The 13,301-nt window shown below is 45.3% G+C and overlaps 1 protein-coding gene across 5 annotated transcripts in view; it reads right to left on the bottom strand.

Annotated features, from left to right (window-relative positions):
* Positions 1 to 12,799, bottom strand: part of prx (periaxin) — a 31,709-nt gene extending 18,910 nt beyond the window's left edge. For all 5 annotated transcript variants that reach the window (XM_084019541.1, XM_084019542.1, XM_084019543.1 and 2 more), the window contains exons 1-7: positions 12,656 to 12,799; positions 4,355 to 4,404; positions 3,496 to 3,603; positions 2,519 to 2,644; positions 2,120 to 2,270; positions 790 to 983; positions 402 to 637 (exon numbers count right to left, since the gene is read on the bottom strand). In XM_084019541.1, the coding sequence (XP_083875667.1) occupies positions 402 to 637; positions 790 to 983; positions 2,120 to 2,270; positions 2,519 to 2,548 (611 nt within the window). In that variant the 5' untranslated portion in view covers positions 2,549 to 2,644; positions 3,496 to 3,603; positions 4,355 to 4,404; positions 12,656 to 12,799. The remainder of the gene's footprint in view (positions 1 to 401; positions 638 to 789; positions 984 to 2,119; positions 2,271 to 2,518; positions 2,645 to 3,495; positions 3,604 to 4,354; positions 4,405 to 12,655) is intronic.
* Between the last annotated feature and the right edge of the window lie 502 nt (positions 12,800 to 13,301).

The raw sequence follows: 13,301 nt of genomic DNA, 5'->3' as shown, positions 1-13,301 counted from the left end.
CAACAAAACCAACGTCAGCTTTAGACAACTAAACCTCTTAGCTAGTTCATGAAAAACACCTCAAAAACACTTTGGGACTCTGTGGGACATATGTCCAACAGGTCTGGTGGTCTAAGTCCTGTGTTGGTGGACCCACCACCATCAGTTGTCTTCCTCAGTATTTAATACTCCAACACCAGATCTGGATGTTAAAGAGTCACATGATGAGTTTAGTTCATGAGTCCACCATGAAAAAGGATCGTTGTTTTAGTGCTGAGAGACAATTCATGTCCCTGAACATGAAACCAATAGATTGCATTTGTTGACTATTTTATTTTTGCTGTTATAACATCATAATGTTTCACATGTTGTTAATTGTGACCATTTCAGCATTAAAAAACAAACCCAGAAAGGGCACAGACCTGATCCTCCTCTTGGCCTTCCCCACGGCTGCTGCTCCTCCGTCTGCTTCGATCTTCACACTCCTCCTCTGTTTGAACTTGGGGAGAGAAAACTCCACTTCCACGTCGCTCATCTCCAGCCGCGGCGGCGTTCCCTCCATCTCTAGCTCCTCTCTGCGCTTCTCCTTCAGCCGCTTGAGACCAAAGCGACCACCTCGCTTCTTCTTGGCCTTGAACGGCTTGTTGCCCTTCACACTCTGAAACAAACATAAAGAGGGTCAGCTAACTGCCTGAAGACCGGGTCCAGGTTTATCTGTTGCTGTGCTTTGTGTAGGTTCATTGATTCCACACACCTGGAAGTGTGAAATATGTTAGACACTGCATCTAAATACAGAAAATAACTGATTACCATTTTGGCCATCTTGGCTTTGGGACCTTTGACCTCCACACTGGGAACTCGAGGCCGAACGTAGACCTCTGCTCCGGGGACTGTCCTCTTCAGCTGGAAGCTGACCTTATATGGCTCGGCACACTGAAGGATCTTCAGCGCGTCTTCATACTTGACGTTGTCGAAATAGACCTTGGCACTCAGCAGCTGGTCACCTGCACACAGAGAACACGGTGAAAACACGGTGAATCCACAAGTCAGAATCTCTCGACGTAAAACAGAAAAAAGAGGTACGCTGCAATACCACCATTTATAAAGAACTGGTTTGCGGCATAACACTGCAACGGTGTCTCCTTTTACAGAATCCCAGCTTTGCCAGAACAGAGAGGCCCTGACGTAACGCAAGAGCGCCGCCGGCCGTGTGACGTATTAAATGAGCATCGGGAATCTGATTAGCTCGAGCGCATCCAAACAACAATGAAAGGTGAACTTTTGCTTGTCTAACATATTTACAGGAATCTTCAAATGCAAGCAAAGTTGCTGCATCATAAACATGTTGATGATACAACGGCGGCCTCGAGCGAACAACTACCGGTGTTTTATCTTCTTCAGATCAACGACCTTCAGCTTGTTAAATGCTCCGGTGGTGGACGTATTCACCTTCTGTTCCGGCTCGCTGGATCGCTCCGTTCATCGAGAGGCCGGATTGGATTGCACCGTTCACAGAGAGGCCGGATCGGATTGCACCGTTCACAGAGAGGCCGGATCGGATTGCACCGTTCACAGAGAGGCCGGATCGCTGCGTTCACAGAGAGGCCGGATCGCTGCGTTCAGAGAGAGGCCGGATCGGATTGCACCATTCACAGAGAGGCCAGATCGGATTGCACCGTTCACAGAGAGGCCGGATCACTCCATTCAGAGAGAGGCCAGATCGGATTGCACCGTTCACAGAGAGGCCAGATCAGATTGCACCGTTCACAGAGAGGCCAGATCAGATTGCACCGTTCACAGAGAGGCCGGATCACTCCGTTCAGAGAGAGGCCGGATCGGATCGCACCGTTCACAGAGAGGCCAGATCACTGCGTTCACAGAGAGGCTGGATCGCTGCGTTCACGGAGAGGCCAGATCGGATCGTTCCGTTCAAGGAGAGGTAGGATCGCCTCATCTCGCCTCATCTCGCCTCCGTCGGCGTCTCAGAGGCATAATATTTTGTCTCATAGCTTTTACAAAGACAACAGTGAGGAAAATAGGATTGATACTCCCACAATGAAAAAGCAGTGTAGAAGGATTTCCTGAAACCTGGGGTCACAAACAAAAATGAAGAAGTGCTCCCGTTTGAACGATGAAGTACCTTCCTGTAGACTCAGATGTTTAGCGGCTGGTGAATCTCTGAGGACGTCTTTGACAAAGATCCCTCGCTGCCCTCCACCAGTCACACTGTAGCCGCTGGCTCCGGCCTCTGCCTCTGTCTCCACGACGATCTCTACAGCCTGAGAGGCTTCCTGCACGCACACACACAGACACACACACACGCACACACACACACACAACCTTTAACAAAATGAGGCCCAACATAAACATTTATTTCCATTTTATCGATCTTTGGTTCGACTGATCTCAGACTCTTTGCAGCTAATTTGCACATGTGACAAGTGAAAGTGACATGATATCAAACTGACCAGGACGACTAATTTAACTGAACGATTCAGTCACGGTCTAGTTAATCATATTTATATATATTTATATTTACTGTCAGTCCGTCTGCTGGCTCCGAGTCCATCTCCGGTTGGGCCAGTTGGCAGCTCGACTCTCTCAGATGACTTCTCTTCTGACTCAACACCTGCTTCAGCTCTGCATGCAGTTTCTCCTTCTGCACCTGAACACAACACAGATGACATGGATCTGTATCTGTGAGATAATCTGTAACGTGGCCCAGAGAAGAGAATCAGCCAACGCCTGTTGTTTCACCTCCACACTGGTCAATGACGATGAAGGTCAGAGGTCATTACGCTCATATTTACTATTATATTTTCAACTGTTTAACTGCTCAACTGTTCTTTGATGCTATTAAAATATATTTTGATGCACTATGAGCTTCATTAGAAAGTTTTTATTGTTTATTTAATTCAAAAGTCAATTTGTTACATTTGAAAGACTTTTGTCAAACATTTAATGTAATAAAATTTTGATAACATTCAGTTCCGTAGCCGTAGAGGCAGTTGTATTTTCCCATCAACCCTCAGTGTTTGTTGTGTCACATGTCTGCTGGAAACCAGCTTAGTTAAGTGCTGACGCGTCACTTTCTAGTCTGTGAATGTGGCTCAGAGTGTTTACACCGACACCTGCAGCTGGTCCACATGGTTTCACTGGTCCACTTTGTGTCCAGCAGCTGCCGGTCACATGACGCGACGGCATCTGTGCTGAGCTTTGACAAATGAAAGGTTGTTTATGAGGCGAACAGTGACCTCAGCAGATCAGACCGGGACAATTGTGATCCGGTTTGTGCGGCCCTGCTGGGTTCAGGATGTCGGTCACAATGCTGCGTTCCTCTTTCCAAATATCTCCAATAACAATGTTGCTAGTAGTGCTAGTGATCACACACAGTTACTTTAGAGGTAAGAGTTAGAGGAACATTTTCATCACTTTCAACATCAAAGTTACTGTGATGAACCTTTAATACCAACGTTAGCTTTAGATTCTGTGTGTGTGTGTGTGTGTGGTTCTCACCACTCTCTCTGGACTCTCCTGTTCGTCTGCAGAGCAGCTGTGAGCAGTGTTTCGTTGTTGGGTGGAGGGAGATCTGTTGGAGGGAGGCGACCTCCTCTTGTCTTTCACCTGTAGACGTTTAGTAGAACATCATGTTATTGTTGGAAACGTTGGTGCAGCAGCAGCTTAGCACCAGTAGCAGCTTTAGCATCAGCAGCTTTAGCATTATCAGCTTTAGCATCAGCAGCTTTAGCATCATCAGCTTTAGCATCAGCAGCTTTAGCATTAGTAGCTTTAGCATCAGTAGCTTTAGCAGCAGCATTCTAGCATCAGTAGCAGCAGGTTAGCAGCTTTAGCATCAGTAGCTTTAGCAGCAGCATTATAGCATCAGTAGCAGCAGGTTGGCAGCTTTAGCATCAGTAGCTTTAGCATCAGTAGCTTTAGCAGCAGCATTATAGCATCAGTAGCAGCAGGTTGGCAGCTTTAGCATCAGTAGCTTTAGCATCAGTAGCTTTAGCATTAGTAGCTTTAGCATCAGTAGCTTTACCAGAACAACAGAAAGCAGAACAATGAGACAAAACTAAAGTCAAATTTAAACACTGATAAAAGGGAAACAATACAAACAAATAAAATGGGGGGTTTAGCTCAGGAGGTAGAGCGGGTTGGCTGGCAACTGCAAGATTGCCGGTTCGATCCCCGGCTCCTCCTTTGGACAAAAGCGCTATATAAATGAGGCCATTTACCATTTTAAAACCAATTAATACAATTAAAAAGGAAATTAAATGATAGCAAAAGTAAATAAATAAAAGGAGCATAAAAGCCAGGTGACCATGATTCCATGTGGAAGCGGAGCAGCAGCCGGCAGTGGATGCTAACTTACGGCTGGATCTCTGCTGAAAACATGGCTGTCCTCTTCGTTCCTGTCCGAGTCTGGAACAGAAGAGAGACAGCAGCTCAGTGAGGATTAAGAGTGTATGCATTCTTTGGTTTTTCATCATAGTACACATGAAAGTCCTGACCAGCAACATAAACATGGGAAAGATGTCTGAACCGGTTAAATGAAGGTATCTGGCCATCCTGCGTCTAAGAGCACTGAAACACAGAAGTCCAAGAAGCTCAACCTGCTCCAACAAGCAGAGAATGTTCTACTCCGACTTGATTTCATCTGTTTTCTTACAAAAATAATTTATTTTCATATTTTCTACATTATTTGTTTCATGTATTTTGTTGACTATGATTCTGGATTAAACGTTTGAGAAATATCTGAGGATCTCAGTATTCTTTTCTTTTTAAATTACTTTTTATTGAGAAAGCATTCAGTGTTTTTGTATAGTTTAACTGTGTCTCCAATAAAATGATGTTCCAAACAACGATACTAAACTCTCGCTTATGTTCCCTGGGAATGTTGTTTTTCTGGACCTAGCGGTCGCAAACAATTTGTGACACATTACAAATAAAATAGAACAAAACAAAGCTTCATAGTTAGGTTGAGAGTAAACTACATAGTTAGGTTGAGATGACTAAACTATATATTTAGGTTGAGATGACTAATCTATATAGTTAGGTTGAGACAACTAAACTACATAGTTAGGTTGAGAGTAAACTACATATTTAGGTTGAGAACACTTACCATTCTATGTAATATATTCCTTAATTTTTTTTAAATGTATTCTTCATAAAGTTCCTAAGAAAAACCTATGCCATGTTCTCTTCTGTTTTTATCTTGTTGATTCCCACATCTTCATTCATTGAAAACACATGCCAGTTCTTTCTAATTAGCATACCGTAAATCCTCTAATACTGGCCTGTATTCTATTACCGGCCGGTCTCGCTGTCGGCGGAGGTAAATAACGGCCGGTCTCTAATAGAGGCCGGGGCAAGTGTCCACAGACAGCGTTATTTCTATGCTTCCCATTCATTGTCAGCCGTGCAATGCCTTCGCCTCACGGAGATTTTGGCTGAAGCTGTATTAGAGGATTTACGGTATGTAAAAAGCCCTGCAATGCATTCGACTCACGGCGACTGTCGAGAGACGGTGCACCGCTGCCTCCTGCAAGCTCTCGAAAATCTTTCAAACTGACCGTTGTCGATCTAAAATAAAGACAGATTCAGCAACTGCATCGCTTATTTCTCGCATAAAATGTTTTCAGAAATCATCCTCCTAGTGGCAGCCCACCAAGCGTGCAATACTGGCAAGCGGTAAACGTAATATGGCAGCTGCGGAGCACCTAGTATTTTATAGGTTCAAATAGACACAAAACCTGGTTTTTATTCATCCTACTGGTAGTCCGTTTTGCTCAAATAGAAATAGGGGCCTGTCTCTAATTCTGGCCTCCTTCCAATAAAGGCTGTAATGTTTTTGCAAGAATAAAACCATAAGTATGCTTCTAAATGTTCGTAGGATTTGTTCTTACCTAAGAAGAAAAGAAAAGAATCTTGGTGAAAACAGCATTAGTGGGTTTAAGAACACATTTGTTCCTAAGAACGTTTGATGAATGAGACCCAATGATTGTCACCATGCATTTTTATCTGCTTTCGAATAACATTGACATTTCACTCTCATTGTTATGAAATAATGTTCAGCAGAATTAAAGGTGGACTGAAATGAGCACCATTTTGCTGACATGCTGCTTCAGGCTGCAGGCTGCCAGCAGCCACCACTGACATACCAAGCCTGTATCATGTAACAGTAAGCCAGCTCCAGCAGCATTCTTCAGGAGGTGTGTTCATGACTGGCTCGTGCATATGGATTTTGGGCGTCTGTTACATGGACATAGCCGGCAGTCCTTAGATTCTTTCCACCGTCTTGGTCATACCTATGCATCAGCTACCCGAGCCCAACCCCTCCAAACTCCAAACTGCAATAAAGCAGCAGCACCACTGCTCCTCCTCGGTCGGCCTTCCTGAGCTGGTTTTCTATATCGTCCCTGTTCAAGGATGTGGAAGACGTCTGCACAGATTGTAAAGTTGACGCAAATGTATGATTTGTGATAGTGAGTTATAAATAAACTACTCCAACTGCCCTGAAACATCCACGACAGCAGTGATGTTTTCATCTTAACCAAACATAACAATATGAATACTGAGAAAATAAAGAATTTGGGACCAAGTCCAGTTGAATGTCACGAACAGGAAACAGAACTTGCTCCAAAATAACAACACAGTCTCACAGCTGTTCATGAAACAATCACCAAAATCTTTTGGTTTTCTGCCGTTGCCTGTGCATTACGCAACAGTGCCAACGTTAGCTTTACGCAACAAAACCAACGTTCGCTTTACACAACAAAGCCAATGTTAGCTTTACACAACAAAACCAACGCTAGCTTTACACAACAAAACCAACTTTAGCTTCAGACAACAAAAACTCTGGGTTTAGGAAATTGTCACAAATGAGTCATTTCTCAACGCTGTGGTAGCCACACCCTAAAACAGACTTATTCAATGGGCTAACTGTGGTCTGCCAGTCAAGGTTGACCGGCCTGCTGATTAGTTATTTTTAAAAATAAAATGTGTTAATTTTCTAATTCATGAGGCCAGAAAAGGCTGGAGTGGGTCAACATAACCCCTGAGAAGAGTGATACAGGAACCTGTGCGGCACTTGGTCCTTTTCTGAATATGTGGCCCACTGAACAATATCGTTGAATAGCCCCGCCCTAAACTGTACGCTGCTGTATAAGAGGTCGGCTACAGGGCAAACAGCCGCACCTCTGCCTTGTAGTATTTTTAAGAGTTAATTATGTATAGAAGTCATTGATTTGACTGAAGAGGCTGCTGAATGTAGTTTACTTTAAAGGGATAGTTTGGAATTTTGGACATAAGACCTATTTTCCAACTCAGCCGGTGTGTTTGAGACGTCTGGAGACGTTTTCAAGAAATTTCATTCACGTCTTCTAGTTGCCGAGTTCGCTTGTGCTATGGCTAGTGCAAGTCAATCGTTCTAGTTAGCATGGCATTAAAAACACTCATACCGACTCCACAGTGCACCCGAGGCAAATCAATAAAACACTAGACTGTCGATGTACATATCTGTGTTGATGGAATAATATTTGAAACAAAACTAACCTCGCAACGCATGAATCATCCATTTTTTGAGGGACTAGTTTCTCAGCAGCAGCGGAATTTTACTTTGCTCCGTCGGACTCAAAACTCTAAGACCAGCCGGTAAATACACACCTGAACACCGCCGATTTGTCGGCCCTTAAGCCCCCAAGGCTGTCTGAAAAGCCCTCGGAGCTCACTCAAACACCGGGCAGCACACGGCCCCGCGATCCCACAATTACGCACCGCAAATCCGAACCTCTGCTCCGTCCGGAGAACCGTAAACCCTCGGAGGCGTTGCGGGGAATCCCTCCGGTAAATACACACCTGAACACCGCCGAATTGTTGGCCCTTATGCCCCCAAGGCTGTCTGAAAAGCGCTTGGACCTCACACAAACACCGGGCAGCCCACGGCCACGCGAACCCACAATTACGCACCGCGAACCCAGACCTCTGCTCCGTCCGTAGACCCGTAAACCCTCGGACGCGTTGCAGGGGATTCCCTCCTGGCACCACCAGTCTCCGTTTGTTCGGCCCCGGTTCTCAGCTCCAGCTTTCTCGGTCTCCACAGACACTCGTTCACGTTCTGCCCTTTGAGCATCCCTCTCGCGCAATTCTTCCTCTGTATATTCAGGCTCGTACAGGTACGGTTGGATTTGGGTGGAAAAAAACTCCTCATCAGAGTCTTCAAAAGTTTCAGTATATTCTCCAAAAGTGTCCATTTCTGTGAGATTGAAGAAACTAGCACTGCAGGCTACTCTGCGTCTGTAGCAATGACAGCAGGTAAACAAACTATTATAGAACCGGTAACTTATAAGTGCTCGGTGATATCAGTCCGCCGCTGCCATAGCCTACTAGGAAGTATGACACGCTGCTGCTGCTGCTGCTGAGACATAAATCCTTAAAAATGCAAGGTTGGTTTTATTTCAAACATTCTATCAACACATATGTACATCAATAGTCTGCCGTTACAATAGATTTGCCTCGGGTGCACTGTGGAGTCGGTATGAGTGTTTTTAATGCCATGCTAACTAGAACCATTGACTTGCGCTAGCCATAGCACAAGCAAACTCGGCAACTAGAAGAACTGAATGAAATTTCTTGAAAACGTCTCCAGACGTCTCAAACACACCGGCTGAGTTGGAAAATAGGTCTTATGTCCAAAATGCCGAACTATCCCTTTAACGCTGCTGGTTCAGGATTCTTTCTGTCACTGTGGCCTCCAGCAATCACATTCCTCAGTCCAGCTTCATGTGATCATGTGATCACATTTTAATGACCTCAGCTGGGCTGTGTGTGTGTGTGTGTGTGTGTGTGTGTGTGTGTGTGTGTGTGTGTGTGTGTGTGTGTGTGTGTGTGTGGTTGTAGATGGTCGGCATGGTTGGTCGTGCCGTTTGGAGGTATCTGGTATCCAGCAGGTCACAGAAACACATAACAGGCATTCAGAGCTGCTCAGCATCACTTTCACTGCTCAACATTAGAGTTACTGATGGCAAAGCCACCATTAGCTTAAGACGACAAAACCAACGTTAGCTTTAGAAAACAAAACCACCATTAGCTTAAGACAACAAACCCACCATTAGCTTTAGACGACAATACCAACTTTAGCTTTAGAAAACAAAACCACCGTTAGCTTTAGAAAACAAAACCACCGTTAGCTTTAGATGACAAATCCAACGTTAGCTATAGACAACGAAACCAACGTTAGCTTTAGACGACAAAACCAACGTTAGCTTTAGACGACAAAACCAACGTTAGCTTTAGAAAACAAAACCACCGTTAGCTTTAGAAAACAAAACCAATGTTAGCTTTAAACGACAAAAGCAACATTAGCTTTAGAAAAAAAAACAACGTTAGCTATAGAACACAAAACCACCGTTAGATTTAGATGACAAAACCAACGTTAGCTTGAGACAACAAAACCAACATTAGCTTTAGAAAACATAACCACCGTTAGCTTTAGACGACAAAACCAACGTTAGCTTTAGATGACAAAACCACTGTTAGCTTTAAACGACAAAACCAACGTTAGCTGGAAATGATGGTGGCGGTTTCCACAAGATTTCACAAGAGAGAAAACTATGATAATCTGCTCAGTTGGACTTGTTTACCTGACAGCAGCTTTACACTGCAGCTCAGTGAGACTGACACACAGCAGCAGGTGGAGGAGGAGGTGAAGGAGGAGCCACTCCCTAGACGAAGAGGAGGAGGTGAAGATTTGAAATGCCTCACAACTCAGTCTAAATATGGATCAGACTCACATCTGCAGGCCTCCACTCGCCTCGATCAGTTTACTCCTCCTCTCTCCTTTGTGTCTAGTTCAGCTAAACCTGTTTAGTTTGAAGTCTGAAGGATCTGGATTACGTTGATGATCCACGTGCTCCTTAGTGATATCACAGAGTGGAAAAGACGGCATCAAGGAATATTTCACCACGGCCACAGCCTGACCCGACAGAGCAACCGCGGCCGGCCTTACTCCCGAGCTCATGGACCAGACCTGTAATGACTCGGTCCTGAATCCCGGGCGGTAGTTTCAGGTCGTCCAATCATCCTCTCTGTGAGCTCACTGAGCTGCTATGTGTATGTATATCTATATAAGAATACAAGTTAGATCCATAACCGAGCACAAAGGTTTTGTGTGCTGTCATGTGACCGCCTGGCTGCGTTTGATTGACGAAACGGAGTCATGTGACAGCCTTTGGCCAAAGTCTCAGACAGAAATAAATAGCAATGAATAAAAAATTGGTAAAAAATGTAAAGTAACGTAGCGCCATGTAGCGTTTCTTCTGCTTCACAAATATACGTAAAAGTACAAAGTATGTTGCATTTAAAGTACTCTTACAAGTACAAAAATATTCAAAAGTAACTAAACTAAATGTAATGTATTGAGTAGATGTAACGCGTTACTACCACCTCTGGTCATGAGTTTATTCTAAAAAACACTACTGGAGTGCTGTTTCTTTTTTTTAAAACATATTTATTATAAGCATTTGGTTGAATTGAATGGATGCATGGATCCCAGCATGATGACGGGTGGGATGGATCCCAGCAGGATGACGGGTGGGATGGATCCCAGCAGGATGACGGGTGGGATGGATCCTATCATGATGATGGGTGGGATGGATCCCAGCGGGTGGGATGGATCCCAGCATGATGACGGGTGGGATGGATCCCAGCATGATGATGGGTGGGATGGATCCTATCATGATGACGGGTGGGATGGATCCCAGCATGATGACGGGTGGGATGGATCCCAGCATGATGATGGGTGGGATGGATCCTATCATGATGACGGGTGGGATGGATCCCAGCGTGATGACGGGTGGGATGGATCCCAGCAGGTGGGATCGATCCCAGCATGATGACGGAAGGGATGCATCCCAGCATGATGACGGGTGGGATGGATCCCAGCAGGATGACGGGTGGGATGGATCCCAGCATGATGATGGGTGGGATGGATCTATCATGATGACGGGTGGGATGGATCCCAGCATGATGATGGGTGGGATGCATCCCAGCATGATGACGGGTGGGATCGATCCCAGCATGATGATGGGTGGGATGGATCTATCATGATGACGGGTGGGATGGATCCCAGCATGATGATGGGTGGGATGCATCCCAGCATGATGACGGGTGGGATCGATCCCAGCATGATGACGGGGACACAACCAGACACACCCGCTGGACAGGAAATGCCGCCTTGTAAACAGGAAAGAGATCTTGTTCACAGATACGCCCACACGCGGTGACGAGGTCGTCTGAGGAGAAACGTCTGAAGAACTGTGCTGAGATCATATCTTTGATCAGACTGACGGACATGTTGGTTTACACAAGTCTTCCTTCCTGTCCAGTTCTCTCGTCTCTGAGGGAAGTTCACCCTCCGATGGTAGGTCACGCAGCGTTTCCTCATCAGGTCTCCCAACCAACTCTTGACCCCCCTTCCTGGTCTAAACTTAACCCCACCCACAGTCTGCCGCCAGGAAACTCCCATCGGCATCCATCATCTCATTTCCGACGTGATTTGCTCTCCTCTCTCACACACACACACACACACACACACACACACACACACTATTTTCTACACATCTTCCAGCAACACATCTCAAAATAACAGATTGTGATTTCTAAAAGCGTCTCCAACAACAAACTGATATCTGAGACTTTATTTGTAGCGTCAGTCTTGTGATCTCTGTGATCTAAACTGTGATCTCTGTGATCTAAAATGTGATATCTGTTTACTCTGTGATCTAAACTGTCTCAATCATGTTCACTGGTGACCAGTCCTCCATCCAGGCCTTCTCCCTACATGGACTCTAGGACTCTTTGAAACTAGTGTGTGATACGTCAGAAAATGGGATCCATCACTAAATATTTTCCCCTTGTAACATAATTCACATCGTAGTTTAGTTGTTCTGGAACCTCATTTTGTTGACAGTATTCAACTCAAAATAGAGTCAAATAAGATGAAAGTAATAAATCAGCAGAAAACAGTAAATGAGTCCAGCATTGATCCAGACTGGTGGAGATGTAGTTTGGTATATATTTGATATCTGATATAACATCAATCCAGTGGGCGTGACCCGGCGTGTTATGTAACCCATCATGTTGGTGGACGTCCGTCACACCGGCGTGCTGGTGTGCCGGCCTTCGTACCAGCCGGACGGATCTTGTGACTGGCGGCCTGCAGCTGTCGCCGTCGGGTCACATTCAGACGTCGGACACAAACGCGTTCATGGACATCAGGACACATCGGCTTCATTATGCCGCGTTCAGGTGCTTCTCTCTAAACTTTGTTTTGAGGCCTCACAAAGACTTGAATAATCTTCTAGTGTCACATTACAAAACACTCTTACGGACTTGGAGTCACGGCGACATGCTGCGCTGCAAATAGCTCCCATAAAGCTCGGCAAGCCGAGTGTTTGTGAGCAGCTGGCATGTCGGAGTAAACACAGTGGCAGCTGTCCGACCAAAAGTGTCTCGGCGGTTAAACAAGCAGCTATTGTTCCTCAGCTGAGCAGACAACCACAAGACCTCCAACAAAACGCTTCTCAGGCTGATTCAAAACCACATGTAGAGATGCAGAGACCACAACGTGAACCATCAACCAGGACCTTCACTAGACCTCATCCATGCAGCCTACCTTAATCCTCCTAATCGCTGACAGTTTCTCTTCTTCTCTTCCTCTAACATTCACTTCCTGTGTGTCCTCAGCTGCTCTCCTTCTTCTTCTGATTTTTTCCTCCTCTATCCATCTAAAGGCTTCAGCCCTCGTCACCAGCCAGCCGGTCTCTCCCCTCACTGAGACCCCAGGCCTGGACTAGGTCCATGGCATCTCTAGGAGGAACGCATCCAGCCTCTTGATTGGCCAGAGGGCACAGAGATGGCCCCATATTAGGGCAGCAGGAGGCGGGGCTGCACAGCTCCAATAAATGAGGGAGGAGAAGAAGACAGCAGAGTCTGAGAGCTTCTCATACTAATAATTATATAATAGTAATAATAATAATAATAATAATAATATACTTATAAACCCTCGGATCAGAAACACGATCATTATCACTGAAGGAAACCATGTGTTTCAGCTCCAAAACAAACTTGAAATGATCTCTTGCAAGATCTCTCGGTAAAATAAGGGATTCCAACTGTTTACTGTCAGAGTGATCTGCCATTAACTTCTGATCACTTAATAATATAAGTTGGCCAGCAGGGGGCAATGAGCGGCCATTCGTTAGATACAAAGCTGGTGTGTTTCTCCCACTGATGTTCCCCCACCGATGTCTCCTACTGAT

Source organism: Eutrigla gurnardus (genome assembly GCF_963514095.1).
Source record: "Eutrigla gurnardus genome assembly, chromosome: 10".
Lineage (NCBI taxonomy): Eukaryota > Metazoa > Chordata > Actinopteri > Perciformes > Triglidae > Eutrigla > Eutrigla gurnardus.
This window is presented reverse-complemented; position numbering and strand designations above follow the sequence as displayed.